Source organism: Lissotriton vulgaris, chromosome 2_1 (assembly GCF_964263255.1).
Source record: "Lissotriton vulgaris chromosome 2_1, aLisVul1.2, whole genome shotgun sequence".
In the NCBI taxonomy this organism is placed as follows: Eukaryota; Metazoa; Chordata; class Amphibia; order Caudata; family Salamandridae; genus Lissotriton; species Lissotriton vulgaris.
Genome location: NC_141687.1, coordinates 716,026,075 through 716,043,307, shown reverse-complemented (window position 1 = coordinate 716,043,307; position 17,233 = coordinate 716,026,075). Strand labels below are relative to the sequence as shown.

At 43.7% G+C, this 17,233-nt stretch overlaps 1 protein-coding gene across 4 annotated transcripts in view; it reads right to left on the bottom strand.

The window, feature by feature from the left end:
- DENND5A (DENN domain containing 5A) overlaps positions 1 to 4,154 on the bottom strand; it is a 341,747-nt gene extending 337,593 nt beyond the window's left edge. For 2 of the 4 annotated variants that reach the window (XM_086955976.1, XM_086955977.1), the window contains exon 1: positions 3,782 to 4,032. In XM_086955976.1, the coding sequence (XP_086812102.1) occupies positions 3,782 to 3,896 (115 nt within the window). In that variant the 5' untranslated portion in view covers positions 3,897 to 4,032. Of the gene's footprint in view, positions 1 to 3,781 lie in introns of all 4 variants that reach the window. The other 2 variants (XM_086955975.1, XM_086955974.1) reach the window with 2 other exon arrangements.
- Between the last annotated feature and the right edge of the window lie 13,079 nt (positions 4,155 to 17,233).

The window sequence follows — 17,233 nt, the reverse complement described above, 5'->3', positions numbered from 1 at the left end:
TTTTTAAGTACTTGCAACTGCGCCATGCCTTGTCCCCCTCTCTGGTAGGCTTAGAGTCATTGCCCGAATTCAGACCCCTAGAGGCTAAGGTGTTTATGGGGGAAAAAAAAATTCTAACATATATAAGACCCTAGTTACGCACTGCTCCACCTCCCTTGATAGGCTACGCTCTGTGTGGGAGGGAGATGTTGGAGCTCTCGAAGAGGAGGACTGGAGGGAGGCCCTGGAAGCCCCGAGGGGGGCGGCCATTGCGATGCATCTACATTTTATCCAATTTAAATACTTGCATAGGGCCTACTATACCAGAGACCGACTGTGGAGGGCTGGTTTGATTGCCTCCCCTGAGTGCTTGAGGTGCGAACGGGCGGTGGATACTTTTATCCACACTGTGTGGTCGTGTGCGAAGCTGTTGAGGTTCTGGATGGGTGTATGGGACTGCTTGTCTGAGGTTTTGGGCTGATCCCCGATCGCCGCAGCTCGGCCTTCTACATGTAATGGAACAGGGGGGGGGGCAACATATACAAACGTCATCTATTGGTTTTGGGCCTTACAGTGACCAAACGAGATATAGCTCGGGCCTGGAAGGACCCCAGGGCCCCCTTGCTGGAAGTGTGGAGACGGAGATTAGACTTTTGCATGGGGCTGGAGCGTCCAGTATTTGAGGCCAGGGGCTGCCCCCGGAAGCATTTTAAGATATGGAAAAGATGGGCGGACTATAGAGGGCTGTGGCTGGAGCCACCTGTGTTCCAGGACGTTGGAGAAGAACTTTAACTATTGGACCTTGGGCGAAAAGGAGCACGCACTTTTAGTGATTTCTTACTGTGTGCCTTGAGACTATGCAGACACTGTGTGGGGGTAAGGGTGGGACCCGGGTGGGATGGTAGGGAGTTGGGAGTTGGGGGGGGGCTGCTGTATAACCTATTACTGCTTGTGCTGACTACATATAATGTATCATAATTTGCTCGCTGGTCCTTCGAGGTATTGCGGGACGGTGTCCCATTTGTACTTTGTCAGTACTGCAATAAATTGTGTTCTGAAAAAAAAAAAAAACTATTTTTTTGTCTCAAAAGTACATGATGGTATGGTAATCTTTAACACTGAAGGGAACTATTTTGTGTGTGAATGTGCTGCAAGTGAAAAGGAAGAATGGCATTGCTCACAGGGAAGTTATCCAATGGATGAAGTGGGCTGATCCAATGACTCGTGCTGTAAGCTATAAGGAGGGGAATAAAAATATGAATGAGATAACAAAAGACCAATGAATGAAGTGGACCTGCTCAAAAGACTCTCTTATATAAGAGAGGATATTATAGATACATTTATGGACCAAAGGTCTTAGTTAACGCCAGGCCTAAAAAAGCAACAATAAAAGGGCAAAGTCAAGAAGACTATCACTCTGCTTTTCCTCTAAATACTTATTAACAGTGCAGGAAGTGATACATTAGCCAGCAGCTCGTGTGCGGTTCTGACGTGTGTGTCTGTACATGTCCTTAGACTGGGCTATTAGTTTTACCATGAAGCACAGGCCCGTGATCTCGTGCATCTGCCTGCATAAAGACGCGTTTTGTTCTTTGCAACCCGTTATCTGACCTCACCCCATGAAAACAAATGCTGCAGAATGCACTTGGTGGTGAATAAATGCATGCGCTGTCACAGACACACGGCTGTATCTGTTCCTGTCTCCTCTGTGGGGTCTCCTGATCCGGTGATGGGAACACAGCCGCTCCTGGCAGGTCTGAGCTATCAGCCTGGCGTCCCTAGATGGCACCGCGGAGGAGGGTGAGACAGGGGACGGGGGTGAGGCACAGGGCTGACAGGTCTAACGGTGCATTCAGCATCCTCAGGAAGGAGCCGGGAGCGCGGTGGGGGCAGGCGCCTGCAGCGGCTGCAGCGCCCAGAACGGGGGTAACACTGACCCGTGCTGTGGAACTCAGGAACAGAGGCGTGTTCCTGCATCCTCGAGCGGCCGGGGTGTTTGCTGGCTGTATTTAGAAGGACTAGAGACACACAATTACAGACCAAGCTGCTATCACCCGGCACACGGCCCTGATGTGATGGGCAAAATGTGGGCACAGCTGCCTTCTCGCCAGTACACTCACGTTAGTAGGTCAAATCCTAAAAATGGTATGCTTAATATCTATGAATAATAATAATAATAATACTGATAATATTATTAATAATACAAATTATAAAATTGACAATAATAATACTAATTATAATATTGACAATAATAATAATTATAAAGAAGTATATATTGTGATAGTATTTCTATTATTAACAATTATATTCTTATTATTAGTGACAGTAGTAATGACTTGTTACTGAACCTTTATTATATTATTAATATTATAATCATTTAGTAACAATAAGTCAGAAAAATTGTATTATATCATGATTATATTATTAATAATACAAATTATAATATTGACAATAATACTAAGTATAATATTGACAATAATAATAAGTATAAAGAAGTATATAGTGCGATATTATTGCTATTATTAACAATGTTAATCTTATTATTAATGCCAGTAATAATGATTGTTGTTACTGAACCTTTATTATATTATTATTATTATAATAATTTAGTAACAACAACAGTTATAAACATGGTATTATATCATGATTATATTATTAATAATAGTAAAAATAGCAGTGATATAATCATAGTATAATTATTTGTATTACTATCATTAATAGTAGTAGTAGTAGTAGTATTAATATACTGCTTCATCCAAAGTGCTTAATTGCGAAAGTTTGTATCTACAGTCATTATTACCCCATCGAACGTGACACTCGCCTCACATTCGGTCTTCAATGCCATTTAGCGCTAGGAACCAGCAAATCTGGAAACCAAAAGCGATTTACAGCACCAATTGCTTGCAAAGAGAGACATCTTGAAGTGAATGGAGGGCACACATCCCATGTATATGAGTAAAAGATGGAGGCCGGCCTCCAAAAAATCGGCCATTTCCAACCAGTCACAAAAAGATTGTTGTGTCAGAAAGGTGTTCAGCAAAGTGGCTGTACATCACCTCAGATGGGTGTACCCTCCTAAAAGAGATGCCTTTAGACAGAGGTTACAGATGCTGACAAACCACACGATGAGACAGAAGATAAGGATACGGGATGGGCAAGTGTGGTCTGTTAAATGTCATTTATATTATAGCGGGCCCTGTAAAGCTAGACTGCTTCACGGCGCTTGCTGGGTAAGATGAATGGCGAGTATAAACCAACAGAATACAGCACTAGGTGTTAAGTGCACCATGAAGGAGCCCTGTAAAGACGGAGCGCTCTACTTCCAAGACAACGCGCACTTCACTTAACTGTACGAATTGGGCGCTTTTGGAATTTGTAGCCTTGGGTGTCAGCACAAGAGTCGTGTTAATCTCAGACCAGAGAGGGTCTCTGTCAAAAAGCGAGGCTTTGGAATGCCACTTAGCGTTAGCCTGGAGCTCAGGCAAGAACACCATCCCCCACCACCCATTCCCGGCTGTTGCCCTGTAATTACCCAGTAGCAGTGAGCAGATTATCTTTACTCCGTGTCAGTGAGTGCTGCTCTGGGAGGAAGGGGTGGACTCCTGTCTCCCTGCCAGCCTTTGCACCGAGCGCAGCGCTGGCCCTTCCCTGTGCCAGCTGTGGGGCAGGCTGTGCACCGTTACTTGCAGCCTCAATGAAATCCCAGCACCTCTGGCAAATACCTCAATGCACTGGAGTTTGTCTCCATCCGCAGCATCACTCAAGTGTAATGTAGTACTCCCTTCCAGGGCTTTGCACTCACCAGAAAGCTCGTCCGGCTCCAGCCCGGTGTCCGTGTCCAGCCCGCTAATGACAAAGTAATCGGCGAAGCGCCCAGGAGCAACGTTGCCACCGCCGCCTCCCCCTCCGCCGCTCATGGTGGCTCCGGGAGCGGGCAGCTCCTGGCGCTGGCTCGGGCCGCCGCACAGAGATCACTCCGCGCCGCGGCTCCGGGCTGTCAGTGTCAGGCGGCCGCTGCGCGCGGCGTCCCGGCCTCCGCTGCCATGATGAGCCGACCCCAGGACCAGCCGCGCTGCATGCTGGGCTTCTTCCCCTCGCCAGCTGTTTTCAAGGCGTCTTGAGGGAGAAGCAGCAACAACAACAAAATACAGATAGAAAAAAAATATATCGCGCATGCTCGGTGTGAGCATGAGATGACGTTATCCTCTGTGCTATTAAAAGCTAGGAGCCTTTGGGAGGCTGTGTGTATGTGACTGAGCCACAGATGTGACCCTGCTACATCCATATCCCAACCTCCCTCTTCTGTCGTGAATCAACGGTTAACGTCTGGGAACTTAAAAAAACAAAAAAAATCCATGTTTGTAGATGGCTATACCTCATATTTGACTTACGTAATGGGATAAATCATAATATTCGTTTTGACATGCAAAATGAAATGCACCATTAGCTGCAAAACATAATAGCTATGTATTGCCCCCTTTATAAATCCGGGCAACTTACTTTACATAACCAGTCAGTGGTAAGGACGCAAATTTGTTACAAAACTCTGTAATATTATTAATTTGTAATGAGTGTATCATTCAGATGGATATGTGTAAATCGACCAGTGTGTGGCTGGATTGGTGAGTGAATGTATTGCTGAGAGAGAGCTAACTAATGCATTTACAAATGAGTATATTCATAAGTGGGTGGATAACTGGGTGAGTGAAAGATTGCATGAATGGCTGGATGAGTGCGAGGGTTGATTAATGTATAAGCTGGTGAATATGCGAGGGCAGACTCCCTGCACTTGGAGTATTGTGCGTACAGCACAAAGTGTTGTTACAGGAGGTGTCAGCTTTTCTCGCAATAAAAGGAGGTCTACAAAGGCAATAAAACCAAATGTTATGGGAAACTCAGGGACGAACAGTAGCCTGAATGCAACCATTATGTCAGGTCACCCGCTTCTTCTGAGAGATCTTATTATTCTTATTCTCCAACAACATAATTAATTCTAGTCTGTGAAAGGCAGTGTAGCAGTTACTAGGTTTCACGGAGAGACGAATGGCATAATAGCGATGATAAAAGTATCAGTTCACAAAAATATCAGAAAATAATCGCGGTTCTCAAAAATATTGCCTTCCTATACTACACTAATAAAACACAAATATTGGTAACCAAACCATCGCTGTTAAAATGTTTAATTTTTACTTATATCAACAACACAAATATCAGAACTAATAATATTGCTACCTTTAAATATATATATAAATTGTCAAAAATATTGCAACATATAGTACTAACTACATTAATATTGCACAAAATGAAGGCATTTGTTTGCAAAACAATATAATAGCAATATTTTACATTAACCAAAAAAGAAAAAGAAACTCTAAAAACACATATAAACAATCTAACAACATTATAACAATTTTATACAAGTAATATAAACTTACAATCCTAAAGTAGGGATTCCTTCCCCCACTGGCCTCGATATCTGGGCTTGGGCGGCACCTATGGTGCCCCCAGAAAACTCCTGCACCATCTGGCAGGCACTGTGAGGTGCCTGCCAGACGGTGCAGGGATGTTCACAAACTCCCATTTCTCAATAGGAGCTTATGCTGTGGGCAGTTTCTGCCCACCGCACAAGCTCCCATTGAGATATGAGAGCTTCCAACCGCACTATGTGCAGTTGAATCGTAATTCAGTGTGAAGAACTGCCAACCTGTGGTCGGGCGGTTCCTCCATCGCAATGGAATCGGTCGGAGGCACCTCTGACCGACATCGTAATCAGGCCCTCTATTTTGTTTATGTGATAAACTTACAATCTACAGAAAAAAATACTACACCATTGACAAACTACAAATCCACCAAAAACTCCTGCAATCAACTACCTGGAAAAAAGGCACTTCAAAGGTCAGTCAATTAAAAAAGTTCTAAATATCAAGTCAAATGGAATATTACAATGGAAAAAGGCACTATTTTGAACAGCAGATAAAAAGTTTCCTCTTTGGCGATACAGTAGCACAAATGCATGCACCAGTCAATACACCACCAAATCAGACCTGATCAATAGTATGTTCTATCTATTTATAGTTATTTCAACCCTTAGTACCACTGCAGTATAGAAAAGACACTAGGTCACAAAAATAATTGGTCCAGTTAAAACTCTTTCATGGTTTTACTAGTAAACATGCACTACCAAATGCATATCAATGAATACAATAAAGCACCTCATAAACACTTCGCAATATTAAAAACAATTCCTGCTTGTCGGGTATTTCAATTAAAAAAACACATTCATTCTATCCACCTTACAGCGCAACATAGATAAACATAATCCATAAATCATGAAAACAAACATGTAATACTGGAAGAGATACAACAAGACAATACCGAATAGTCTATTTTCTGTTACTACTCTGTGTTAACATTATACATGATACTTACACTTAAAGATAATCCATCATCGTATCAGATATGTTACATATTCAGTCTTTTTTTTACCTCGTCAACACATTTCGGTGGGTTTCTATGATTTAACCACCTTCTTCAAGACAACTTAGAAGTTCTCCCATACAGAATACACAAAACCTTTTTTCTTAAAAAGCATCCAGTGGCGAGAAATAGGATTCCTCAGGGGGACATGCATATTAACACTAATGTTCCAACTGCTTATAACGGTTCCACAGAATACCATCAAGTCCTAAGTATTGTGACTTAATGTTGGCCCACTCATCTTTAGATCCATGGTTATTGCACTATATAATTAGAACGTGGGGACATGGTCCTCTTCACTACCATGGATTGCTGTGGTCCTCCTTTTATTTCATATGGGGAGGATTTGCAGGGGACACAGTCTTCCCTTGTTAAAGGCCGTCTTCCTATCACAATAATGCCAAATTGCATTTCCAGTTGGGTGATTAATAAGGGTTGATATATATAAATAGATAGAACATACTATTGATCAGGTCTGATTGAGCAGTGTATTGACTAATTATCAAGTCAACCTTAAATGCTAAAAATAAAGCTAAAACCCCCAGCCACTACAGCTACCAACAAACAAATGTTTAAAAAAAACTAAATGCAAAAAGAACAATTGATAGATGGAATGCTAAAACAAAGTCAAACATTTACCCCAGTACAGAGATCTGGCCCAAAATCCATTGTTTATTGCACACCATGCCATTCTAGTTTAGACCCAGCCATATGCAAATCAGTCTTGACCCTGCTTCCCATGGGAACAGTCCAGCCCGAACTGCCAGAACAGGTCCTCCTTGGACCGGAAACAAGCATTGTGAGACAGGTTTCAGGGTATCATCCCTCATCAGCCAGGCGAGCTTGACTCCAGTGGCATGGTGCATACAGGATCCAGTAATGTTTAAGAATAATGTTGCATTTAATAGTGTTAACTTTAAAACAGTTGTGATTCATATGGCTTTTTCATTAATTTAATATATATTAGTATAATAATTTTAGGTGTTGATGTTGTTAGAATAATTAAATATATTTTTTTATAAATCAGCAATTTGTCGGGTAGTAGCAGGCTTTTGGATTTGTAGGCAAATAGGGTGCGGTGCTAATTCAATTAAAATTAGTTTAATTTTCATGTTAGTTAATTCTTTTATTGTAAATTAATTAGTTAATTATTAATAAGCCAACATTATGTAAATAGTTTAGTTGTCTAATGAATATTTTATTTATTTAGGTGTAATTTGTTAATTTTAATTTATGTTTTAATTTTAATTTTGTTTAGTCATTTATATTTTCGTAGGGGGTTGAGTTTGTAGAGTATAGGGTGGGAAGTTAATTAAATTATAATGTATTCGATGTAAATGGTATTTAAAAAATATATATACATTGAATATTTAATTGAATAATAATTTTGTAAATTATTTAAATGTAAAAAAAATCTTTCAGTTTAATTTGTTGATTTAAGTGTATATTTTAACTTTGATACGCTTGTAAGTTATATTTTAGTAGTGGTTTGTTTGTTTTATTGGGCAATAGGGTAGGAAGTTATTGAAGTTATACGTTTTTTGATTAACTGTTAATGTTAGCTAATTGCTTGACTGGTAATAAATTGTGTATATTTTAAAGTATTTATTATTACGTATTTCTTTGTTAGCTTTGATTTCTTTTTATGTTATTGGTTAATGTTTTTTCTTTAATTTAACTATTGCTTTATTGATAATTTTATTTATTTTTGAGCGTTTGAGGGTTTTTGGGTTGTAGGGAGGGAAGTATATTTTATCAAATATAATTTAAAGGTTTTATTTAAACTTATTTATCCTTTTATGAAACATTTAATCATTAATAATTTATATAGTGTGTATTTTTTTTATAAATATGATTCAATAATTTCATTTTTTCTAATTACTTAAATGTTTTCTACAAAATGGTTATAAATTGGAATGGTGCATGTAATTCCTCCAACACCATCCTTACTGCTACATAGATTGGAGTGCAAATAGTAAATCTATACCATCCGGAGTACAACACTTTGCCTAATATTGCTTAGACGGGACGGGGAATTGTAAACCTAACCCCTCTGAAGTCCAACACTTTCCCTGCTATTGCTTACATTGGAGTAAGAATATCAAATCTGATCCATTAGAAGTCCAATGCTTTCCCTACTGTTGCTTAGACTGGAGTGGAAATATTAAATCTAACCTCTTGAAGTTTTCACAGGTTTTATCTGGTGATAAGGGGCAGTAAAAACTGGCCACTCGACCGCCCACTCTGAATAGGGTGGCGGTCGACTCTCCAAACCTCTAACGTCTTTTACTTCATCTAGTAGTTAGAAGAGTATGCTAGCAATTGAGACAAAGTAGTATCTGTCGCTGACATACTTAATGTCTTCCCAACTGTAAATCAGGCAGAGTACCCTCTCTCCGCCAAACTCTAAATCAGCCTCTTAGATCCTAATTCAGGCCTTTCTGCCGATGCAGTTCTACTTTGGCACTATTGCTTCTTTTTCATCTGAGAGTGAAGTCCAGTTGTTTTAGCACCATGCAGCTTTTTTCATCTTTTTTCATAACCAATTGTATTAGGTTTAAAAACACACAATGACAGCACATCTTTGTGACAAAATCTGATCATTGTCAATATGGTTTCGACCCACTTCAGACCATTAAATCTGCGGCAACTATGTGGCTTCTTAATGCTTGATTGCCACAACAGAATCAGACAGACTTTCTTTCCTCAGTAGTCTTCATCTATTGAGACACACAGTTTGTTCATGATGCAGATATTCCTGGACCATTCCCCTACAAATCCATTCAGGTCCTTTCTTGATGCTGCAGTGGGCATCTTGCTTGTCCCACTTGTGTCCTTCAGGGCTCAGATTCTTCAGAGCATTATTCCCCTCATGCATGGACACGTTCAGTGCCCTTTCACAGCAGTCAGCTCTCTCCCTTGAACCAAGATTCAGCCAGACCCTCCTTGCAATATTGGTAGAAGATCCCAGGTTTCTGGTCCTGAACCTGGCAAGGGGATTAGGAAGTGAAAGCCCAATCCAGGAGCACAGAGAATTTCTCATCACCACTGATGTGAGACTCTGGATTCTGGTCCAGAAATCCTTGTACACTAGCAGTAACTAAAGTTATAGACAATATTTTAGTGTTCCAAAAGTCAATTCTGGGCAGTACTGCCCCTTTTGCATTAAAAACTGAAGCAAACACAGTGTTTGTCACAAGGTGCTAAGAGGAAGGTGGAATGGAGCTAAAAGTCAAGTGCCCAGCCAAGGGAGACCAAAAACTTAGGTACAAAAGAAAGGAAGACTGTCACACTTAACTACCTATTAACTTGAGGGGTAGCCCTCCTAGTAACAATGAGCCAAGGAAGGGCAGGGGGAATCTCACTGTCTTCAAATGAGTCCTTTGTCTTCTCTTTTCCATTACCCCAAAAAATCTGACTCACTACAAAAGATCCCTGGAATGCCCTGGGGGAGCCCTGCAATTCACATCCGCTGTCTGGACTCCCTGCTGTTTGACCCACCATATTTGATAACAACTAGATGTCGCAAATGAAAGCTACATTCCAATATGGCTATGGCTGCATGTATCACACACTCTGCACGATTGCTTCTGCACACACAGATTAATACACGTATTTGACATTCATGTCCCTTGGCTGGAAAAAGCACTCAGTGGCTGGGGGCTGGCAGACGAACTTAAAAAGGCAAATGAATCCGGTAGGAGACTCTCATAGGCAGGAACAGATAAAAGGACTGGTTTGCCAACATAAACATTATCTCTGTCATGACTTTCAGCCCTCTACAGCCTGGCAAGCTAACAGTAGTCACACTCATTAATGAGAGTGCACATGGTGTGTCTCTCAAGACTACAGAGCTGTGCTCTGGGTCTCCAAAATTGTCAAGAAATGCTCACATGATCTATGTGTGTGCAGAGATAGGGATCAAAATTATATGCTATGATGAATTTGAGGGGAAGGGCACACCATCATCCAAGCCATGCAGGGAACTTTCTCTGCCCCAACTGACAACCCCCACCCCCATGATGTTAATGCCCTGGTACTTACTCTATCATTAAAGAAGCTCAATCATTGGATTGGGAAAACTATTGAGAAAGTCCATCTGCATTCCCATGCTGCAACCATCCCTTTTTCTCCACAGTCATGTACAATCCTTAAGAGATTGACCAGCCGAGCAACTTGGAGGTTCTGTTCTCTCAGATCCATCACCCACGTGAATGGCTTGAGATCCTTCTTAATCACAGACGTGGTACCAAAAAAGTAAGGCTTGAACCCACAGATTGTCCACACTCTGGCAAAGCACTCTTTTTCACAAATGTTTGATTTGTTCTGCATTCTGTGCATCATTTGCGTGTCTTTTGTTTACTCTTTTTTAATGACAGACAAGTTCTTCTCTTTAGGCACCAACCCAAGACTAATAAAAGCAATTCAATGCTCCTTGCCCTTCTTGTTAAGTGGAAATGTGAGGCCATTTAGAAGCCCTAGGATAATATATGCAGGGAAACGTGGAAGCTGTGTGTTCAGGTGAGTGTCTAAGTCGGTTAGGATCATATCCCAAAACCGTGTGAGTCTGGGGCAATCCCAGAGCAGGTGGAGTAATGTCCCAGGGGACCCACCGCCTCTCCAGCAGTCAGTACTCCGTGTAAGGTTGCCTCTATGGAGCTGCACTGGTGTAAGTTACCAATATGTCATTATTTTGGTGGCAGTCTCAACGCTAGCTGTATTATGCGCGGTGTGTCATGTTCTTTAGTATATCTCCTCCTAGTCCTTCTCTGTCAGCTGTCACCCCAGTTCCATCTCCCAGCACCTCTGTAACACTGTCTTAATCAGGGGTGGCTTGTTGTAGTATTCCATACAGTTCTGTGATAAGACGCTTATCTGAGGTCTTCGTGACCAGCCACCTCTCGAAGGAGGTAAAGGTTCATTGTGACCCAGCGCCTACTAGTAGATGCGTTAGCCAATGTCGAACTTGAAGTTACCACATTCCCTCTGATTTCCAGCAGCACATAGTCTGTACGCAGCTGATGAAAGGGGAGTGGACCCTCCTCGTCCATGAGGTAAACGATAGAACAGCACCCTGCTCATTGCCACAGCTGATACGCACTCTGGTCAAGTCCCAGTGTAAAGTCTGTGTTGTCTATAATCGGCATTAAGGGAGAGGGAAACGACAATAAGCCCTTTATGTGCTGTCACTCAGCCCCACACCTTGAGCGTGGCCTTAGTGACCGGTGAAGAATATAGACCCCTCGCGGTCACTGCGATCTTCGAAGAAATGAGACTTTCCATAGATGCAATCATGCGACCACTCGATCCATAAACAACCAATTTTTTCCGGATTACTATCTGGTCCACTCCACCACATACTAAACCTGGGCCACCTGAGAGTAGTGCAGGAGGATCGGAATGGCCAAGTCCCCTTCTTTCAGAAGTCTAAAGCCCTGATCATGCCACAATCTGGGTCTCCCATCTGTTATGTTATGTTATGTTATGTTATTTATATTTTTATAGCGCACAGCTGCCCCACCAAAGCGGCGTCCTGATGCTTAGACAGGCACTATAACATAACACACAGTAAAAGAAAAGGGACGGCTACTCAGAGGCGGGAAACAGGAAAGTTTTAATCGCCCGCCTAAAGGTGAACAAGTCATTGAGAGCTCGGATGTGCACCGGGAGCGAGTTCCACAACCCTGCTGCAAGCACCCGGAAAGAGCAGCCGGCCATTCTCCTCAATTTAAAATGGGGGCAGACTGCCAGATGAAGAGCCTCTGATCTCAATGATCTCAGAGGGATGTAAGGAGTGAGTAAATTGGCAAGTGCCGGCAGCGAGGAGAGTTTCATAATTTTAAAGGCCAGACACAGCGCTTTAAACTTGATCCGCTGTCTGACCGGTAGCCAGTGTAGGGCCGAGATGGTATCTGACACAGAATAATGTCTGGGGAGGCCCACAATGGCCCGCGCCGCGGCATTTTGCACCCTTTGGAGCCTGGAGGCCTCAGCCTGGTTCACCCCTAACATCAGCGAACTTCCGTAGTCCAGCCGGGATAAAATCGATGCCTGGACCACGAGCTGCCGGGTAGGGGGATCAAAGTACTTTAAAACCGGCCTTATGCCCCGCAGGATGCCATAGCACGTGGCAGCCACCTTCTTAGTGTGGTCCGTGAAAGTGAGCGCGGAGTCCAGCCAAATGCCTAGATTTTTCACTCCGTAAGCTGGGATCGGAATAACGCCCAGCTCTGGAGGCCACCACTGGTTTCCCCATAACTCAGCGTGTTTCCCCAACACCAACACCTCAGTTTTGGTGGCATTCAACTGTAGGCAATTGGTGCGAAGCCAGCTTGCTACTGCCACAAGTCCAGCACGGAATCTGGGGGCCTCCACCTCAGGGTCTCCACTAAGTGTCACCGCCAGCTGCGTGTCGTCTGCATATGAGGTCATCGTCAAACCCCATTGTTTGACGACTGCAGCTAGCGGTTTATAGAGGTTGAACATGGTGGGGCTCAACGAGGAGCCCTGTGGGACTCCCAGATCCAAGGGATGGATGGTGGATTGGCCGGGTGGTATTGCCACTTTAAAGGTTCGATCTGACAAAAAAGATCGAAACCACTGGAGGGCGATGTCTGTAACTCCAGCTTCCTCTAAGCGTTGGATCAGTATGTGGTGGGACACAGTATCGAACGCAGCGCTTAGATCTAATAGCAGGAGCGCTGCTGTACGTCCGGAGTCAAGTACCAGGCGAAGATGTTCAATGATGTAAAGTAATGCAGTCTCGGTACTGTGTCCTGGCCGGAAGCCATTCTGACTGGGATCCAATATCTGATTGCGAGCCAAATGCTCAGACAGGATTGAGTTGACATGGGCTTCCGTTACTTTAGCCATCCAAGGCAATAGGGATATAGGGCGGTAGTTTTCTGGCAGCAGGGGATCAGAATTGGCCTTTTTTAAGATTGGAGTGACTACTGCCTGTTTCCAAGCGGTGGGAACCGTTCCAGTTGACAGTGACATATTGATGAGATTCAATATGTGAGCTCGGCACAGCGGGGAAAGTGTGTTAATAAGAGCTGGCTTCAGCGGATCCAGAGGAGAACCTGATTTAACACTGAGGCTAAGTTTGTCAAAAGTCTCGGTGGACAAATCTGGTAGGACGGTCAACGTCTCATACCCCAAAGAGTTAGGGTCAACTACCTCTGGATTCGGCCGGCACGGATCAAATCCTCGGTAAATGTTTTGCACTTTCTCCAGGAAGAAAGTTGCCACATTCTCACAGTGGGAGTCTGTGCAAATCACTTCCGAGGTAGCTCTTTTCTTCATAAGGTCTTTCAGGACCTTAAAGATCAGTTTAGATGGATTGGTGCTGTCCAAAAATTCCTGAGCATAGAATGCGGCCCGTGTTCTGCAGATGGCCCTGTGATAGAACTTCAGATCGGCAAAGTACCGGGTTTTCAGAGCAGGATCATATGATCTTCTCCAATCCCTCTCTGCTTTCCGGCAAGATTTTTTCAGCTCGGCAAGGGACTCGTTATACCATGGGCTAGATGTCTTTGCACGGCCTTTCGACCAGCGCATGGGTATAAGGGAGTCAAGGGCATCAGAAATCCAGGTGCAGAACAGCTGGTAACCCTGGTCCACATTCACAAAGGCGCTCAAAGGTTTCTGTTCCAGTAAACTATAAAACTCTTCAAGTTTGAGCTTGTGCCAATGCCTTTTTAAAGTAGGCCTGTCCACCGATTTAAAAGGCTTATAGTGGATCGGACAAAAGGCTTCCACTAGCAAATGATCCGTCCATCCCATCTGCATCGGATCTGACACCTTCACCCTCTCAAGCGTGGAAAAAAAGGGGTCAAGAATATGGCCCCCTGAATGGGTGGGAAGAGTAACAAGCTGGATGAGTTGAAGAGCTTCAAGATCCGCCAGCAGAGTGTTCACGGTTGTGGATGACCTATTATCAAAATGGATATTAAGGTCCCCCATGATGTTAAAGTTCGCACAACCGAGCGCTATAGGGCTAACCATATCGGCCAGCGCGGATTTGAAGACTGAATCATTGCCGGGAGGGCGGTAGATGAGCATACCGCTGAACGTAAAGTGATGGCTAAAAGCAACTTTGAAGAGAGCACTTTCACAGGCGGGCAGCCCAGAAACTTTCCATTCAGCAGGAAAGCAGGATTTAACTGCCATGGCGATACCACCTCCTCTCGTGGTCCTGTTAGACGTAAAGACCGTGTAATTCTGAGGAAAGGCAAGATTCAAAATAGCGGCATCTGAGTCCTGAAGCCAGGTTTCAGTAAGTAAAAAAAGATCGGGCTCTTCTTTTTCAATCAAGTCATGTATAGACTGGTGATGTTTGACCAGTGATCTCACATTTAAACACCAGATCCGGAGACCCCGATCCACATCGATCTTGCGTGTAATTGGGGTTGCATCTTCCAGGGAGCGGATCTTGGTTGGGCTCTCTAGAGACCAACCCTTACAGGCACAAATATATGGGCCCACTAAAGGGTCAACAGGCTCACATAAACAGAACTTGACCCTGTGCCCTATGGCCAGCAGCTCTGACCGTGTATAAGACGACATCCCGCGGGTGGGCAGATAAGAGCAACAACAGAAGGGACCAGGTCCTGCCGCGTCTCGCGCTTCCTCGTCGCTGGCGGGCGCAGACGGGCAGGACTCTGGCACGACTCAGGCTAAGCGAGGGCGTCCTACCTGCGCGTCCCGCTGCGCGGGAGAGGAGAGCATTAAGTAGGCTGTCCAATCCCAGCGCGAGCGCGAGGACGCTCCAAGATGGCGCCCGCAGATCGAGTTCTGAGCCCAAAGCAAAATGGCGCCCACACAGGGCCACCCTCGGGACCCGGACCCGCCAAACAGCGGTGAAGCAACTTTTTATATGCGGTAAGAGGGAGGGGGGCAAAGACCCAGCCAAGACCCGCTTAAAAGCAGGGGATAAGTGAAAAGAATAACTGTCCAAACAAAGCGATTTATCTCCCCCTGTAAGGTCTGGTTCAATCCTGTGGGAGGCTCTGAAATTAGAACAGTATCCTCGGGAGGGTAGTCATTATTAGGGCAGCTACCCGGCCAAACACGGACAGCTAGTAGTACTTCCATTGGGACAGATCACGCCTTATTTGCCAAAGTAAGGTGCAATAATTAAGGGCTGCAGTTGATTTTACGGTGGAGGCCAGTTGAACCCCTAGATAGGGGAAGGACATGATTGCCCATTGCACTGGGTATTAGCGAGTGAGCTGTGCCTCTGTCTCTGGAGGGACCGACAGATTGAGGGCTTGCGACTTTTGGATATTGATGTGGAATCCATCAAAAGGAAGGGACACAATCGTGTTGTCCAGGGCCACAATCACATTGTCCGTATAGAGGCTGACAGTGTGTTCCTCCCCGCCAAAGGTGACCCCTGTGATGTTTGGATTATCCCTTATATGTTGGGCTAAGGGCTCCATGTAGAGAGCAAATAACAGGGCCAAGAGTGGGTACCTCTGCCGTGTATCTCTACCGATAGGGAAGGGAGCCGAGGTCTGGCCGTTCACTCAAACAGTGGCTCTCGGTTGAACATAGTTGCTAAGGACCCACATGCTAAAGCACTTGCCAAAGTAAAAGTGAGTTAGCGCTGTCTTAAGTCCTCTGCCTCGTCCCGCTGGAGACTGTTGACCTACATTTCGGTGACTAAGTCTTAACGTAGAAATATTCACAATGACTTCGACTGAAGCCCATCTGACCACAGAGTGCCCTCCTCAGGCACCTCCTGCAGACTTGCTCCACTGGACTTAACCTTTGCAGATTCTTTTTCTCAGAATTTCCATGAGTCCAAAGGAAAGCGCTGCCCAGGTCCAATCCACTTTCTTTATCTAAACCACTCTCCATCACAGTTCGCAATATTTTTCGACTTTGACCTGGTCTTGTGTGACTAGATGTTCGCGGTTGGTGCTTTGATCTTTTAGCTGCTAGTTTTTACTAAGAACTTTTAAAAATCATTACTCTGGTTTCAATAATTGGGTTATTGTGATTTTGGTGTCAAATACTTTATTACAGTTTACTTTTCTAACTTGGTGTGGCATTTTTCTTGTATTGTGTTTTCACTTTATTGTTGTTTGTGTATTGCATACATACTTTACACATTGCCTCTAAATTAAGCCTGACTGATTTTTGTGCTGAGCTACCCAGGGTTAAGCATATATTAATTTAGTGACATTTTGTGGTTCACCCTGCAAGGGATTGTGGCTGATGCATGACCAATGCTCACAACGCAGTCAACCAACAACCCAATTTCTCACAATATTATTTCCAATAGAAATTGTTAAAATTCACTTGTGTTAAAAAAAATGTTAAAGGATATGAACTATATTAAGACAATGTAAATTAAGTTAGTATTTTCAGTAAATAAAACATAAATACATTTAACTCAAATGTTACCAACATAACAAAATAAAAACTATTTTTGAAAGTTGCATTTAGTATGCCTACTCAAAACTTAGCCAGATTGGGTTAATTGTTGGACTTTGGGCTTGGTAGATTTACTATTTTCCCGGTGAATTGTAGGCTACAAGACAGGGCAGTTCTACAAAATATGTCTTTAGATGTCTTTAGAAGGAGCATGTCTAAGGCATAGGTAACAGAAGATCTCCCCCTCAGGCATCACATACTTGTCCTTGAGGACCTGAAACTGTTTCATGTGTTGACTCATCCATATATATCCTAGGTTCTGAGTAGCTATAAGTTCCCGCACTCATAGCTAGACAGGCGTTGCCCATCAGCCAACCTCCGGGAGTCCCTCAGC